This window comes from Apiospora aurea (genome assembly GCF_038362705.1).
Source record: "Apiospora aurea strain CBS 24483 chromosome Unknown utg000003l_segment0_segment0, whole genome shotgun sequence".
Classification (NCBI taxonomy): Eukaryota; Fungi; Ascomycota; class Sordariomycetes; order Amphisphaeriales; family Apiosporaceae; genus Apiospora; species Apiospora aurea.
In genome coordinates, this window is record NW_027117390.1 from 2,214,092 (window position 1) to 2,230,538 (window position 16,447).

General features: G+C 56.6%; 7 protein-coding genes across 7 annotated transcripts; 3 read left to right on the forward strand and 4 right to left on the reverse strand.

Moving 5' to 3' along the window:
• Window positions 1-395: 395 nt before the first annotated feature.
• On the reverse strand, window positions 396-2,366 carry PG986_004548 (uncharacterized protein; the record flags this gene model as incomplete). The annotated part of the gene is given in 6 exon segments (XM_066840770.1): window positions 396-1,082; window positions 1,135-1,192; window positions 1,313-1,536; window positions 1,664-1,762; window positions 1,780-1,984; window positions 2,065-2,366. The coding sequence occupies 6 exon segments, from the start codon at window positions 2,364-2,366 to the stop codon at window positions 396-398; spliced, it is 1,575 nt and encodes a 524-aa protein (XP_066703397.1).
• Window positions 2,367-3,118: 752 nt separating this feature from the next.
• On the reverse strand, window positions 3,119-4,941 carry PG986_004549 (carboxypeptidase S; the record flags this gene model as incomplete). Its single annotated transcript, XM_066840771.1, has 4 exons — window positions 3,119-3,273; window positions 3,337-3,919; window positions 3,966-4,509; window positions 4,583-4,941. 4 exons carry the CDS (start codon window positions 4,939-4,941, stop codon window positions 3,119-3,121), a joined length of 1,641 nt encoding a protein of 546 aa, XP_066703398.1.
• A 956-nt stretch (window positions 4,942-5,897) lies between these two features.
• On the forward strand, window positions 5,898-6,599 carry PG986_004550 (uncharacterized protein; the record flags this gene model as incomplete). The annotated part of the gene is made up of 1 exon (XM_066840772.1): window positions 5,898-6,599. The coding sequence occupies one exon, from the start codon at window positions 5,898-5,900 to the stop codon at window positions 6,597-6,599; it is 702 nt and encodes a 233-aa protein (XP_066703399.1).
• A 455-nt stretch (window positions 6,600-7,054) lies between these two features.
• On the reverse strand, window positions 7,055-9,129 carry PG986_004551 (major facilitator superfamily domain-containing protein; the record flags this gene model as incomplete). The annotated part of the gene is made up of 5 exons (XM_066840773.1): window positions 7,055-8,281; window positions 8,371-8,569; window positions 8,642-8,771; window positions 8,850-8,923; window positions 8,966-9,129. 5 exons carry the CDS (start codon window positions 9,127-9,129, stop codon window positions 7,055-7,057), a joined length of 1,794 nt encoding a protein of 597 aa, XP_066703400.1.
• Window positions 9,130-10,404: 1,275 nt separating this feature from the next.
• On the reverse strand, window positions 10,405-11,666 carry PG986_004552 (uncharacterized protein; the record flags this gene model as incomplete). Its single annotated transcript, XM_066840774.1, has 4 exons — window positions 10,405-10,534; window positions 10,603-10,789; window positions 10,849-11,084; window positions 11,161-11,666. The coding sequence occupies 4 exons, from the start codon at window positions 11,664-11,666 to the stop codon at window positions 10,405-10,407; spliced, it is 1,059 nt and encodes a 352-aa protein (XP_066703401.1).
• A 703-nt stretch (window positions 11,667-12,369) lies between these two features.
• PG986_004553 (X-Pro dipeptidyl-peptidase C-terminal non-catalytic domain-containing protein) lies at window positions 12,370-14,160 on the forward strand (the record flags this gene model as incomplete). Its single annotated transcript, XM_066840775.1, has 1 exon — window positions 12,370-14,160. One exon carries the CDS (start codon window positions 12,370-12,372, stop codon window positions 14,158-14,160), a length of 1,791 nt encoding a protein of 596 aa, XP_066703402.1.
• A 464-nt stretch (window positions 14,161-14,624) lies between these two features.
• PG986_004554 (uncharacterized protein) lies at window positions 14,625-16,248 on the forward strand (the record flags this gene model as incomplete). The annotated part of the gene is made up of 5 exons (XM_066840776.1): window positions 14,625-15,087; window positions 15,330-15,782; window positions 15,837-16,018; window positions 16,064-16,145; window positions 16,211-16,248. The coding sequence occupies 5 exons, from the start codon at window positions 14,625-14,627 to the stop codon at window positions 16,246-16,248; spliced, it is 1,218 nt and encodes a 405-aa protein (XP_066703403.1).
• Between the last annotated feature and the right edge of the window lie 199 nt (window positions 16,249-16,447).

A 16,447-nucleotide genomic window follows, 5' to 3' on the forward strand; every position in this document is an offset into this window, starting at 1 on the left:
TATCAATTGAAATTGAAATGCAGTATTTCAGATGGGAATAGAACTTAGCAGGGTGAAAGCCAGGGTTTGTCCAGAAGCAAGGAAGGTTAACGAAATACAATTACCACTGAGTGTTCAGGTGTATCCAGCAGGATACCAGACCGGCAATAGGAATACTTCTTCCTCGTTTTAAGGCACCAGACAGTACTTTCTAGATGCATAAAATCGTTCAACGGTTGGCTGTTGGCTTTTCCAACTGGCATCATACAGAACCTTGCCAAGACGCACAAGGGGTGGGTTGCCGTGCGGTCGGCGACCAACAGCCACATTTGATACTACTACACCATGTATTGAATAGATCAGTTAAAGCATAGAATAATGCAAACCCTTTGGTATAGCTCACCAGAGCGAATACATCAGACCTTTCCATTGTGCCTTGCTTTCTCCTTTTCTTCGAGTCCGAACTCCGTCTCGAGTGTTTTCCGCAGTTTTACCTCCTGCTCGACGAAAGACAGGAGGGACGCCAAACCCGGAAACGCAATGCCGATAAGAAAGACCTTACTCAGGGCTCTGGTGAACACTTCGATGATCTGGCTCTGCACCGGCTCGGAAAACGACGTGACAAAGTCCCGCGTGCCACTCGAGTACGCATCGCCGTTCTGCAGCGCCACCCTCGTCCCCGCGTCAGCAGGTATGAATTCGGCGGCGAACCGACTGCTGTAATTGTTGAACACCGCGCCCGGAATAGCAACGCCCCAGATATTCCCGAAACTGCGCACGAAGGACCAGCTCGCCGCCGCGGCCGCCGAGTCCGCCTCCTCCACGCCGGCTTGGAAGGCGGGCAGCAGAGTATCCAGGACCATGCCGGCGCCGACGGGCGGAAGGATCTGGAGACATACCCACTCCGCCGTGCTCGAGTCTCGGTCGAGCACGGCGAAGGAGCCGATGCCTGCCGCGAGGAAGGCGAAGCCGATGATGTGGAGCGCCTTGTATTTGCCCCACTTGGCCAGGGCCACGGCGCCGACGGCGGCGCCGGGGACGGCGATCAGGGTGATGGGGAGGATTTGCACGCCGGAGCGGGTGGGGGGTGGACAGTTGGACGGCTTGGAAATACAGAGGGAGGAAGAAGAAGATCCAGTAGTTCAGCATAGAGACGATGAACGTGTTCACATAGATGATGGCTGAAGTGCGGTTGGAGAAGAGTCGAAGCGGCCTATCAAGGTTGCGAGTTAGCCAGCGCTGCCGTCGTAGGCGGGGAAAGGGGGCGTGTCACTGACAGAGAAAAAGGGGAAGAGAGAGCAAGGATGAGAGAGAGGAAAATCGGGCAGCATACATTACAGGCTCCAACACCCATGCAGATCCTTCGAGAGAAAAGAAACCCACGAGTCCCGCGAGCCCAAGAATAAACGGAACCAGGATGTGGTAAGATGACCATGGGTACACCGAGCCGGTCCAAGTCAGGGCGATGAGCACCGATACCGTGGCCGTAACCAAGAGAAGATTGCCTGCGTAGTCGATCCGCTTGAGTTTATCCCATGTCTTGGTCTCCTTGTCCCACTTGACGCGCAAAAGGAGCCATGAGAAAGGGAGACACCGCCGACTGGTAGGTTGACGTAAAAGACCTAGAAATAATGTCAGATATACTGTCATGCCTCTAGTTCATGAAACTGTAGTGTTCACAAACCCATCTCCACGTGGTGTTATGCACAATCGCCCCGCCCACGACGGGCCCGATAGCCATGCCGACGGCGTACGTCATGGCGAGGATGGCCTGGTAGGCGCTCTGCTGGCGGAGGGGACGAGGTCGGAGATGACGATGCCCATGACGGCCGTCATGCCGCCGCTCCCGGCGCCCTGCACCGCACGGCCGGCGATTAGCATGGCGGGGCCGTTGGCGCCGCCGCAGAGGCCGCTGCCCAGCGTGTACAGTGCCACGACGAACAGGGCGACGTGGCGGCGGCCGAAGAGGCCGGCGAGCTGGCCGGTGAGGGGCTGGACGACGGAGCTGTGCTCATAGTTTCTGTTCTAGCAGACGGACAAGATAGGGGAGAAGAGAGGGAGAGAAGAAAATCAGACGGAGCTTACGTTGCCAGGAAGAATATGTTGGTGACCCAGATGTGACTGCTGCCCAGGCCCAGTTGGCTGACGATGGTGGGAAGGGAGGTGACGACGACGGTATTGTCCAACGAACACAGTCTCTGCATGGTGCAAAGTGCAATGATGACGGACCAGAATCGATAGTCCTGCTGGTATGCACGCTCCTCTTCTTTCTGTGCTTCACCCTGGACATTATCAAGAGAATACTGGTGTGCCGCATGGTCGCTGTGGTCGCCCTCAGCACCGGTGCCCGCCAACGCTGCGCCAGGGTCTGCTCTGCCGGTGCTCATGTCTGATAGGGCTGCAAACGGCGGATGCGGATGCGCGCTCCGAACGGTTAGTGTCGTTGTCTAGTAGCAAAAGTTCGGAAGATGGTTGATTTATATGGAACAGGTGGACGGATGAAGGCAACATGTGCCCAATTAAGGGCCTTGCTGGTGCAAACGCAAAGGCAACATTGTGCAACTCAAGGGGCTGCCAGAAAGGGATGGGTCATGGATGTTCTGGCTATGTTCTATGTTACATTTAATGATGTTGTTATGCCTCCTAACTTTCTATCGTTGCATAAAAAGCCATCCCTTGCATTATCCGCCCCAGCCATCCCTGGAAGGATTTGTTTGGTAAAGCCCCTACTAATCATGGTCCGGTCCCCTAAATCCGCCCTTTTCAAGACTTGATGGCGAGGGCTCCCAACCAGCGTCAAACCATGCAAATCGTGGTCCGCGGCTTCTGGTACTCGCCCGGCCCGGTAGCATTCCCGGAGCACTGAGTCCTCATTCTCGGATCCCCGTCATGAGCCACTCGTAGAGGCCAGCCACTCTTTCCGTTTCCACAACACGATGTTTTTCTCACTGTAGACTCCTGGGGCATCAATGAAGGAGTTCTGGTTTTATTGGAATACATTCTGTAAGTTTCCAATATGTTGCAATTTGCTCCTTAATCCATCCAATCCAAGACCATTACTTCCTGTTGACTTGACGACCTTCATGTACCAAATACCCAAGTGAAACCATTACATATCCTGAAGGGAAATGCCGCCCAATCAAACCTCGGCAGCGTCAAAGTTTCTGACCAGATCATAGTAGAATCTCAATGCCTCCATGTGGGCTTGCATGTCGATAGCCTCGTCCACAGTGTGCGCGTTCTGCGTACCGCCCTTGCGCGTCGGGGTCCAGCGATAAACATGCTTCGACAGGTCTGCAACGTTACATGGTTAGCTATCATCACGGCGACTTGGTCTGCAGCAATGGGGGGACTTACGCAGATAGTGCCTGGTGTCAGTGTTTCCTGTCATCAGCTCACCCACGGGGACGACCTTGCCATCCTCGAACGCGAAGCTGTGCTGGATGGTGCCCGAGAGCACATCCCAGATATTGCCCGACGACGGCGAGATGGGCGCGACCTTGCTCGGCTGGGTCGAGCTGAGCGTCAAGGTGCCGTTGTAGTCGACGTCGTACGAAGGCTCGAACTCGCCCATGCCGTCGGGGTTGTTGTCCTCGCCCTTGAAGGCGCTGACGCCGAGGCCGTAGTGCTTGACGATGGGCTTGATGAGGTCGAGGATGCGGCCCTTGACCTCGGGGATGGAGTTCTGGGGCGCGACGCGGTGGTTGACGCCGATGCGGATCTTCTCGGGCATGGCGTTGATCTTGACGCCGCCGTTGAAGTAGTCGACCGACTGCGACGTCTGCAGGCGGTACTGCGTCTTGCGGTCGACGGTGGCGAGCTCCTCGGCCAGGGCCTCGAGGTCGCCCTTCTCGATCAGCTTGGTCACGTTGGGCACCGCCTTGGGCGAGTACCGCGCCTGGCAGACGAGGTGGTTGTGGATGGGCGAGCCCTTGATCAGCTTCGGGTCGTAGGGATGCTTCTCGAGCTTTACCACGATCTCGGACATAATGCCGATGCCGGTGTGGGGGAAGGGGGGTCGAGGAGTGGCCGCCGTTGATGCTGAGATCGAGCCAGATGTCGACGTGGCCCTTCTCCATGACGGCTGGGAGGGCATACAGCGTCTTGCCTTCCAGCAGGTCGAGTCCCATGCCGCCTTCGTCTAGGACGATGGCCATGGAGTGCTTGCCGTACTGCTCCTCCAGGTACTTGCCGATCTCGCCGGCGCCACGCCGACCGGAGCATTCCTCGTCGAAGCCAAGAGCGACGACGATACTTCTCTTGGGGACCCAGGCTGGATTTGACAGAAGCGTGTCCAGCGCTGACATCAATGCCGTCAAGCTATTCTTGTCATCAGAAGCACCGCGGCCCCAAAGCCACCTGCCATCGAAGTGGGCGGAGAAGGGCGGGTACTTCCACGTCGACTCATCGGCCACGGGTACCACGTCCTGATGGGCTGTGAGCATGAGTGGCTTCAGTGCGGGATTGGTCCCCTTGAGGCTGAAGACCAACCCAAACGTGTTGACCGTGGCGCGGCCCATATGGAGGTGACTACATATGTAGGTGTCAGTTGATTGCTACTGCCGGAACCCTGATTACAGCAGGGCGAGTGGAATGAACTTACACATTCGGGTACAAGTAGGCCAGAGCGGCGTGGAGTTTGTAGAAGACGTTCCATCGCGGGTCCTGGCCCGGCTCGCCGTTATCGTCGTAGGAGATCGAGGGGATCTTGACCAGCTGGCTATGTCTCTCGACCTGTTTCAACAAGGCTTCACCGTCGCCAAACAGATCCCGTGCTGCCGGCAATCCATCGGCGGATGGATCCAAGACGGGCGGCAAGTCGCAGGTGAACTTGGAGGACGTGGTGGCATCACCACCGCCTCCGAGTATCTGCTGCCCACCACCGAACGAATACCGGCCGGCAACTGCCGATTGGGCAATCGGCACGCCGGCCGTCAGGCAGATCAAGTTTGACCAACGCATTTCGCTTCACGATAGCTGGAGACTTGATATGATCTGGTTTCGAATGGAGGAGATTCATGAATGAACTGCCTACCAAACCACACCGTACTTCGAGGAGGAGTGAGGCGATGCGGGGGTGTTTTGCCCCTTTAAGAGTAGCGTTCACCTGCACAGCTCGGCCTTTGGATGAGATCATGGCGCCGACGCAAGCTCATGCTACCCCAACCATCTGGGGCTTCCTCTGGTTTGGGGCCTATCCAAGATAGGAAAGCCCAAAAGGCAAACGGTGCTGCATTTGGGGTGATACGTGACGCCTCGCCTCGTCGCTGGCTATCATCGGACCTTGGCCGATAGTGCGAATGACAGGGGGCTTATCAAACCATGGGCGATTGCCAATCGTATTCGAGTAGTGGCAGTCTGCGTAAGTCGCTGGCGGCCAATCCACTTCGCTGTTCTCCGGGTTTGGTGTTACCGTCCACGTCCGTTACGGGTCCGAGTATCGGCAGGCACCCCGCCAAACAGCGGGTTGGGGACCTCAGGCTGTTAGCTGCTTGCAAGCTTGGTACGGCTTAGGGCGTATCTTTAGCACGTTGGTAGAAGACGCAATGGCGCAAAGAGCTAGGTTACCCCGGTCAAATTCAATGCCCCGCTATGAAATGTGCCCACGGACTGCAAGCAGCTTCCAGGCACTTCGGCAGGCAGCTTTTGCATGACGAACAGAGCTGCAGATCATCGGTTTGCAACAACCCAAGCCCAATCAATACAGCATCATCTCCAGATCGACCACGCATTACTTCCTGCACCCAACAGCCAATAGCCCAACACAGATTGGATCATCCCTTGTTTCTCGATAATCCGACCAGCTCCTCTACACGCGCGACTTCACACCTCCTTCTTCGTCGCGACCAGGCAACGACTGGTACCCCACGTACCTTCAGCCCGTCTCTCCCATCGCATCTCGCACACCAGACCCCAAAATGTCCGCCCAAGCCAGGCCTCCCACGGCGGCCGAGTTCGCCAGCGCCCTCACGGAACTGCCCGCCTCCAGCCTAGCGCTCAAAGTCCTCGAGATGCGCAACCAGATCGCCCACCTCGACTACTCCAACTCGGAGATGAAGCCGTTCGCCGACGGCGCCGACGGCGCCGACCCCGACCAGATCTGCATCGACGGGATCCGCGAGAACGAGGAGATCATCGGCAAGGTCCAGCAGCGCATCGAGCTCGTCCGGCACGAGGTCGAGCGCCGCGGCCTGAGCTGGCCCGAGTTCGACGGCAAGGACGTCGCGACGGCGCCCACCAGTCTGGAGGAAGGCCAGCACGACGACGGCCGCGCGAATGCGACGCTCTTGTCGTCGCTGGTGGCGGGTCCTATACCGGCGGCCGGCGCCTCTTCTTCTACGACCGATGACCCCACGGCGATCAGGGTGACGCCGACGACGACGGATACGAACGGCGCAGCAGCAGCTACGAACGGCACGAACGGACACAGTTCACAGAACGCTGGCGCGGATCGGGCGCTGCTGCAGGAAGCTATGGATGCTGGCATCATACAACGCATGTCGGCGCAAGAGTTCGTGGATTCAGTCATGGCGTCACACGAAGGCGGCCAGAATGGCGCGCTAACCGACGCGAACCACCCCAATGGCGATACGGAGGACGATGGTGGCATGCATCTCTAGTAGGAGCACTGTGTCAATGGCCTATCAACACGAAAAGGGAGGACCACGATACATTTTCATGTTTTATGAGGAAACAAGAGCATAGAATCCGGCGTTTTGGGACGGCAGCGAGACGTTCTTTTATCAATGATCCGCAAGGATCGGATCTGGGGGTTGGTCAGCCATTGGAGTTACGATTGGCTACCAGATCTCAGTCACGACACTGCATTTGGTTCGAGGATGACTGGCGCCCGCTATGTTCTGTCATTATGAGCATGATTCACGATGAATATTACGATGCGTTGGGGCGGTTTTTGACCTATATGGAAACAGAACTGGTCAATCAAACGCGGAAAACTTCATATCTGGCTGTTGCTAGCATACAGTAACACAACTTCAGACTCCCAAACGCATCATTCCATCAAACATTCCAAGCAGTGTGGCAAGGTGCATACATGAGGAAGCAGTACACCCAATCAATCCGACTTGTCCTTGGCGAACCTCCCGGTGAACTGTCGGATCTGTTTGCCCCAGATGTAGATGGGGATACCCATAAGCCCGAAGAAGCCCGTCATGGCCCCGAACGCGCCGAACGCGCCATCCCAGCCCGCCGTCTCGATGAAGGGCGTGATGCCGTAGCTGACGCCGAAGGAGATGATGCCGCGGAAGGCGCAGATAATGATGAGCAGCGGCCCCGCGCGCGTCGGGTAGCTGTCGAGCAGGTACGTGATGGCGACGATGTTGGCGCCGACGAAGCAGAAGTAGTACGCGGCCACGGCCCAGACGTAGACGAACCAGTGGTACCGCTCCGGGTGCGCGGCGCCGAGGCCGTACAGGACGGCCGTAAACACACCGACGATCATGGGGAAGATGAGCGGGACCAGCCGCGTCTCGGGCTCGTGCATGCCGCCGCGGCGCCGCGAGAACCACCGGATCAGGCCATCGGAGCCGTGGCCGAAGAGGGGGAGGGCCAGCAGAGCGGTCGCGATCTGGCCCGTGTTGACGTAGCTCGCCGAGGTTTGGGGGAAGTTGTAGGGGGGCTGGTGACGATGTTGCCGTACTGTGGGGTGGTGGGAGGACCATGTCAGTTTCACGGTCCCGCGTATCCTTCTTCTCTCGGGGTGAAAGCCACTTACGGTAGTGCCGATGGCGACGTTGACGCCCAGGGTGAGGCCGTTGATGCACAGCGCCCAGAAGACGTTGGGGTAGAGGACCAGCTCGAACGTCTGGTAGAAGGCCTCCCAGCCCTTGCGCCACTCGATGTCGCCGACCCAGAGACGCATGTCGGAGTGCCACGTGCGCGGCGCGAAGTTGACGTAGTCCAGCGGCGGCCGCTCGGTGCACATCATGCTCGCCGTCGCCGCCGCCGCCGCCCCTGTCGTGCCACCACTGCTGCTCTGGGTATCTGACGATGGAGTCGCCGCGGCATTGTTCTCGCTGTCGTCGACGTTTTTGTGGTCTGAGGGGGAGGCGGACGACTCTTGGAACGAGCTCATCGGTCGGTGGTACTTGGTCTCGGGCACGAAGAAGACGGCGAGGAGGAACTGCACGCCCGCGAGGATGGCGCCGAGGCCGTACCACCACTGCGGCGTGATGGCGCCCGCGATGGGGCCGGCGAATACGGTCCAGACGGCGGTCAAGATGACTTGGATGGTTTGTTGGATCATCAAGCCTCGGCTTCGTTCGTGCAAGAAAAAGACTTCCTATATTTCATCACGACCAATTTTGTCAGTCTTCCACAAATGCCACGAAGGGTTGTATGAGGAAGTGGGAGCAATGGGTTGCGACGAACCTGCGTGATCATGGGCACAAGTGCCTCGCTCTGCCCCGCTGCGAGTCCGAGAATCATCCGGGATGCGAGATGCCATTCGAAGTTCTTCGCGCCAGCGGCGACTCCGGCAGCCACAATCATGATGATTGTCGAGACTAGGAGGACGGAGCGGCGGCCGACCGCGTACGCGAGCGGCATGCCGAAGAGGTTTCCGATACCCCTGGCCAAAAATTTCGGGTCAGTCGGCGTGTCATTATGCATGTTACCGGCATTGGGCAAGGCGTTGTCTTACATGAAGAGAGTCGGGTAGGTCATCAGATGGGTGATGTCGGCGTAGCCTTTACCCGCGGCCGTGTAGTCTGGGATGTAGAATTCAAGCAGACCACCAAAACCGCTGATCAAGGACAAGCCCAGACAGGAGACTGTACGTTGAATGGTGTGTAAGCCATGGCGTGCTTGGGCACAAGGTCAAACGTTTGGACAATGATGGGTCTACTTACAGATGGATATCACGATGAAAACCACATATTTCTGCCATAGGCTCATGTTCAGAGGATCTGGATGCCAGTCAGTTCTTGTGCCGAATACCATCATGACAAACAGTTCGAGGGTCTACTTGCCTTGCGGGTCTGCAGTTGGCGTCGGAATATAGATGATCTTCCCGTGTGTGAGCTTGACAGTGCCCATGACTTCCACCTCGCCCCGAAGGACATCACTGTCCTTGACCACACCGAGGTCCTCGATATGGTCAGCGGATGACTTCAGCTTGATGTCGTCCATGATTGCGTGTTTGTGAAGAAGAATGGAAGTTTGCAAGAACTGCAAGGGGGTGCTACGGGACGGATCGAAAACTCAATCAATATTTATGAGCAGACGAGGTTATGATCTGGCTACAGCTCGTTTACGGCAACCATAACCATATGCCCTCACCCGCTTCTTACCTCATATGTTCGCAGGATGTAACGCACATATATAGAAAATTCCGCCTACCATCACGTTCTGGGTGTGTTACCCGACCCGAACTGAGGAGACGACCCCCCTGGAGCCGGACCAAGAGTTGACACTATTTCCTCCAAGAACCTGGGCCAGACGATCCAAGACACGAATCAAGAAACGGCCGCGCTGGCAATCTGATCAGCCCCAGGAAACGGCGTTAGTCCATTGTTATTGTACTAAGTAAGCAGCGAGCAGCAATCCCCCTGTCGCAGACCCCGAGACCTTGGCATCTGGTCACACACACCCCAACTCCCAGTATCGTTCGGGACCCTGGACTGGGTTCCCCGTTCTTTTGCCAACCCCCATCCCGATATCTGTACTGGTGCCAAGGGGGAGCGCCAATGCGTGACAGCGATACTACCCCAGTTTCCGGCCGGGACGGGCACGATTTGGGGAATGCGGGGGAGGGGCCGATGATTCTTCGGTTTCGGGTATAGCAAGTAGGGACATGATTCCCAGATCCGGATGCAACTATGGGCTACCTAGCCAACGTGCAGGCTTCGCCACTCGGCAGTTACTGGGGACAGACCCAGGCTATCCTGGGCGACCTGAGGCCGCTAAAGCGCGCGGACAGTGTCGCAATCACGTACTCGGCGCGACCAAGGGGGATTTGTGCCTCGGTACCGGAAAACCAAGCAAGCTGTATATTGCGAATCGTGCCAAGGGCGCCATCAAAATTTCTCTTCCATAGACAAGATAATACATGATTGGCGATATCCAATTACTGTTGTCGAAACTACCAAGTTCCGTCAGTCACAACCGTACCTGCTTCGTGCCAACTCAGCCCTACCATTACATTTATCACCCTACTATTCCTGAGTGTTGGGATTCTGTTGATACTTGACATCAAGTGAGAGTCCGAGTCAAGTAACCCCGTTCCGAACCGGAAAAGAAAACGGGTATTGGCTGGGGCGTGAAATATCACGAATTTCCATGAGAGGGATTGGTGATGAAAAGAATCGTCTGAAATAAATCGATATTGTTATTGATCGTCATATATATATGTACAGAGTATTCTTGTTTCATGATCGTAATAGCCTCCAGCCCCCTTCTCGGTCTCTAGTACGGCTTGATACCAGCAAGTCGCAGCATGTCGTCCGTGACCTCGGGCTTCTCAAACGGCTCAGTCCTGTACTTGGGGCACAGCTCGCCGTTACGCATCGGCTTCTCCGCCGCAGCCCGGACGTTGCTGGTGATACACTGTCAGCATACAGATCACTCTCGAGGTGGGTTGGGCAAAGCATCGAGAATACTTACCAGTGAGGCCAGTGTGTGGTGCCGACGTAGTTCTCAAAGCACCACTTCTTGGCCTTGAGGGCTTCCTCGTCGGCGAACTGGCGAGGCGTCATGCAGATGTACTGCACATTTCGGATCTGGTCGCCCTCGGGGAACTTGGCGTAGTGCATCGTACGCGAGTCCCAAAGAACAAAGTCGCCAGGTTCCACTGCGAAAAAGAATTTCAGTTAGCTCGGTTTCTAGTATGGGTCTGTTGGGCAAACTTGCTATTGATCTTGACGAGTTCGCAGCCGCGGTCTTCGAACCACTTGACGTCCTTCTTGCTGAAGAGGAACAGGTCCATGAACTCCAGTTCCGGCGGGGGAGCGTCCTCGTGGTCGGCGGAATCGCGCTTCTCGGCAAAGAACTCGTTGAAGAGCTTCGCGGAACCCTTCATCAGCACGAGACCACCGTCGTTGTCACCGTTGGGCGAGTAGTTCAGAAGACCTTGAACGGCTTGCATGCTACAATGACGAGTCAGCTTCTTGGGCTCCTCCGTGGCATGCCGGTGGGATTGAAGGGTGGGTGGTAGGTACTCACCCCTTTCGGCGAGGGTTCTGGTCGCAGTGAGGCCAGGGGCTCCACTGGACGTCGGTGCGCTTGGGCATGGAGATGTTCATGCCGTCAAAGGAGCAGATGAGCTCGTTGGTGCCCCAGAGCTGGGTGAAGACGTCGCGGACGGCGGGCTCCATGCGGGCCTCCCAGGACATCTTCTCGTGGGCGGAGCCGTAGAGGAAGTACATGCCGCCCTTGAAGCTGACGGGCAGGTGGCCGGCGGTCCAGGTGCTGGGGTCCTTCTCGTCGAAGCCGAGCTCGAAGTTCTTGAGCCACTGGATCTGCTTGTCGGCGTAGTACTGGGCCCTCTCGGGCGTGATGACGTTCTTGATGACGACGCAGCCGTTCTTGTGGAACTCGTCCCGCCAGTCGCCGTAGACGGCGTTCTCGTCGAAGGTGATGAGGTCCTTGGTCTCGTACCTCTCGCCGAAGGTCTGGGCCTTGCCTTCTTCGAAGGTCTTGGTCTCGGTGGTGGTGGCCGTGGTAGACATCTTGATGGAGTGCAGTGGACTTCAATTGTGATTGAAATGGGCTCGATGGATGAGAAAGGGGACGGTAGGCGATGTCTAGTGATATGGTAGCACTCTCCTGAATGATTATTGACTGTCCAAGGCGGCCTCTTCAAGTAGAGTATACTCGTCGTACTCTTCAGCTCCTCGGAATCCAAGTTGGTTTCCGACGGTAAGTCTCGGTCAGTGGAACCCGTGCCGGTGTTATCTGTCTCACCCCAGAGCATGGGTGTTGCCTGGCTCAAAGTGGGTGGAATGGACGGGAAAGTGGACGAGGTGCTGCGCACATATCGATCGGCCTGCGGATCATGACCCCGTGGGGAAAAAGGCGCTATCGTTGGAGCGGCAGTCTTGGCGCCATGCACCTCGGTCCCTCGGGTATCCACCCTCATCAACATACCCGATCCGAAGCAGTTCGGTTCGGTTCGGATGAGGGACTAGAACATGTCCGGATCTCAACATTAGCATACCCCTCATCGATCTACCGCGTCTAGTCCCCGTCTCGGCCGACGGGCGCTACCCCCGCCCAGTGACCCTCATTAGGGGCTCAACATGCCTCGTGTGTGAGGCCGACGATATGCCCATTTAACGTGAGACACGCGTAGCAGTTTGTGGTATGGAACTCGGGCCACCTTCTTCCAACTTCCAATCAATATCCCAGAGCTAGATTTCGTCCTATCCCCTCATGCCCGACCCAGTTCAAGTCGCCACCAGGCGCATCGAGACCCCCAAGGTCGGCGAGAATGGTTACGTCGGCTTCACGCCCGGCAAGACCGAGGTCCTGAAAGCCGGCACCGTCCCCTTCGACGCGAAGCCCATCACGAGCGACATCCGGATAGACCACGACGTCGAGGTGGTCGTCCGCGACGGCGCGCGCCTCTACATGGACGTGTACCGGCCCGCGGGCAGCAGCAAGACGGAGCCGGTGCCCGCGGTCCTGGGCTGGTCCTTCTACGGGAAGAAGTACAGCGCGCTCGACATGCTGCCCATCTGCACCTGGCACTGCTGCGTGCCGCGCTCGGACCTGAGCGGGCTCGAGAAGTTCGAGGGGCTGGACCCGGCCTACTGGTGCCCGCGCGGCTACGCCATCGTCAGCGTCGACACGCGCGGCGCCGGCCACAGCGACGGGCAGATCTGCGTCATGGGCACGCAGGACGCCGAGGACGGGTACGACGTCGTCGAGGCCGTCGCGAAAATGGACTGGTGCAACGGCCGCGTCGGCATGGCCGGCAACTCGGCCCTCGCCATCGCGCAGTGGTTCATCGCGGCGCAGCAGCCGCCGTCGCTCGCGGCCATAGCGCCCTGGGAGGGCATGGGCGACATGTACCGCGAGCAGTTCTGCCGCGGCGGCTGGTTCTCCATGAGCAACTTCGACCTCATCGCCAAGGCCATCGTGCGCGGGCAGCCGGACTCCGGGCTCGAGCACTTCTCCGAGATGTACCGCCGCTCGCCGACGCAGAACGCGTACTGGAAGCAGAAGCGCGTCGACATGACCAAGATAAAATGCCCCGCCTACATCCGCGGCTCCGACGTCAGCAGCATCCACACCATGGGCTGCATCCGCGGCTGGCTCGAGATCCCGCACGATGCCAAGTGGATCCACTGGAGCAGCAAGCAGGAGTGGTACGAGCTCTACAGCGAGCCGGAGTCGATGGAGGAGCTCGCCGTCTTCTTCGACCGGTATCTCCGGCGCATCGAGAACGGGTGGGAGACCAAGACGCCGAAAGTGCGGTGGTCGGCGCTGCAGTTCGGTAACCGGGAGCCCATCGACAACATTGTGATAGATGGGTTCCCCGTCAAAGGGACGGACTACCGTGAACTGTTTTGCCAACCCGACGGTCGCCTCGCCCCGGAAAAGGCCGCATCCGTCACCTCCATTTCGTATAACTCCGAAGACCGGGCAAGCTTTGCCGAGTTCACCTACACGTTTACGGAACCCGCCCGGCTGATCGGTCTCCCCAAGGCTATCGTGTACATGTCCTGCGACAGCCGCGATGACTTCACCGCCTTCACCATCCTGCGGAAGAAGGACAAGGACGGCAAAGACCTGATGCACCTCAACTTCCCCATGCACGCGACGCCCGTCAAGGCCGTCGAGGAGATCCCCGAGAAGGACCAGGCCAGTCTGAACCTGCACCTGGGTTCCATGGGTATCCTGAGGGCCTCGCAACGAGCCATCGACGCGTCCAAGAGCATCCACCCGCAGTTTCCCTTCCATCCCCACGAGAAGCAGGAGAAGATCCCACGGGGAACCGTCGTGAAGTTGGAGATTGGCATCTGGGCCATGGGTGTGGACTTTGACGCGGGTGAGAGCATCAGCCTCCGGGTTGGCGGGCAGTTCCCCAGCATCGCCGAGTACAGCAGTTTCTCCGGGCCGAGGCCGGAGCACGAACAGAACCGGGGTCAGCATAAGGTGCACTTTGGCGGCGAGTACCCGAGCTCGGTGATATTACCTTTCACTCCTCTGAAGAAATAATCGGCGCATCACAAGTATGCATGCATTTTATGTAGTATGAAGTAGTCATTGTAGGTTTTGAAACCTGACTAGAGCGCAGTAGTTACCTGTTGCGTTATGTATGAGAGATGTTGTCGACGAGAAAGTGAATACCACCTAGGTCTCCATATCAATAATATTGTAAGTTTAGGGGATGAAAGCACGCTGGAAAACGTGTACACATTACCGTTCTTGCGCCTTACCAAGTTCGTTCCTTTGATGGCACGCTGGGGTTCGGGCCGTCAATACGCCCATTTCCCCTTCGAGTGGAACGAGATGGCCCGGCGATCTGTCAACCCCGCCTCTCTACGACATCTGGCTGGAGCAACATGATCCGCTTTGAATATTCGACTCTTCAGCAGAGATAGGCATATCCAATTTGATTTGAGGTATTATTTGCAGCTTCTCGCGACCCTTACGATATGGCGCACTCGCCACATTGCACAATGAACGCACCAACGAGCACCAGCCAGAAGGCCTCCAACCAACTGACGCAACCAGCATCGGAGTTCGAACAGGTTAGCGAAGAACAAAGGGAACCATGTGCCGATACGAGCGATTTGCCCTACTCGACCTTCACCCGGGGCCAGAAGCTATGGATCAGTTTTGTCACATCATTTGCCGGCATGCTCTCCACGCTTTGCAGTTACATCTATTACCCGGCGCTGGTTCCTATCGCCCGGGACCTCGGCGTTTCCATTGCTATGGTAAATCTGACGGTCACTTCGTACTTGCTGGTAGCTGCGGTGGTGCCGGCTATCATGGGTGACATGGCGGACCAGGTTGGACGGAGACCAGTCTATGTCCTCATGTTTGCTATATTCATCGGAGCAAACGTTGGGATCGCTCTCCAGCCATCTTACCCTGCCCTACTGGTTCTTCGAATGATACAGAGTGCGGGCTCCTCGGGTAAGGGTTGTCTCATCAATGGTCCATTCCGCCCCAATCTGATGCCATAATAACTGACTGGCGAAGGACTAATTGCGGTCGCCTATGGGGTAATAGCAGACATCACCACCAGAAGTGAGCGAGGAAGCTATTGTGGGACGTTTGACCTACTGTGGGTGTCTTATCATCACTTTTGATGTTTCCCCAGCGCTTTCGGGACGATGTAGTAACGAGACGTAGTATTCAGCTTGCACTCAGCATAGGCCCGGTGATTGGCGGAAGCATCACCCAAGAACTGGGTTGGAGATGGGTGTTCTGGTTTCTCGTGATTCTGGGTGTTATCCAGACTCTGATTATTATTCTATTCGTTCCGGAAACACAGAGAGGTATCGTTGGGAATGGCGCTATAAGACCGAGACGACTCTATTGGACCATACTTGATTTGATCGAGAGCAACAGTAAAGCGGAGAACATTTCGGCTCCGAAGAGGCCAATCGGATGTCGCTTTCCAAACCCTTTCAGCTGCGTACGGATACTGGGACACAAGGCTTCTCTCATGGCGATCCTTTTATACTCTATCACATACGCGGTCAAGATGACGATCCAAGCGTCCCTAGGTGCCCAGTGTGTCGAGATATACCGGCTCAACTATCTTACAGCAGGTTTGGTTTACATCCCTTCTGGTGTTGGTGGCGCGGTAGCAGCCTTTCTGTCAGGTGAGAAATCAGCATGATTGGAACGAAAGAAGGACGCGTGCTAAGACTAATCAGGCAAATACATCGACAAGACATACCATGCAGCGTTGTCTAAGACAACCATATCCTCCAGTACCTCTGTGGGCGACTCACCAGACTTCCCTATCGAGAAGGCCCGACTGAAAGGAATTTACGTCTTCATTGTTACAAGTGTTATTGAAACAGTTGGATATGGACTCGCACTGATGACAAAAGCGGTGAGAGTTCCGACAGAGTATGCTTAATGGGGACGCAACTGACAGGCCATTATTGAAAAGCATATATCTGTGATGATCATCATGCAATTCCTCATCGGTTTCACGACGGCACCTATATTTACTGTAGGTATTGCGTAAAACATTATTTGAACCTACCCATCCTTTATTTGCAACATCACTGAACCCATACAGATGACAGCAACGCTCCTTACCGACCTCAACAGGCATAAATCAGCAACTGCCCAGGGCGCTTGTAGCTTGCTTCGATGCCTGTTGGCGGGGGCGGCAATTGCAGCGATGGAGCCCCTTGCAAATGGAGTGGGCCTTGGATGGTGCTTCACCGTATATGCGGTTCTTCTATCCTTTGAAGTACCATTGGCCTGGCTTCTCTCGACACGTGGTGCCCGGTGGAGGAAAGAGAGTCGAGCA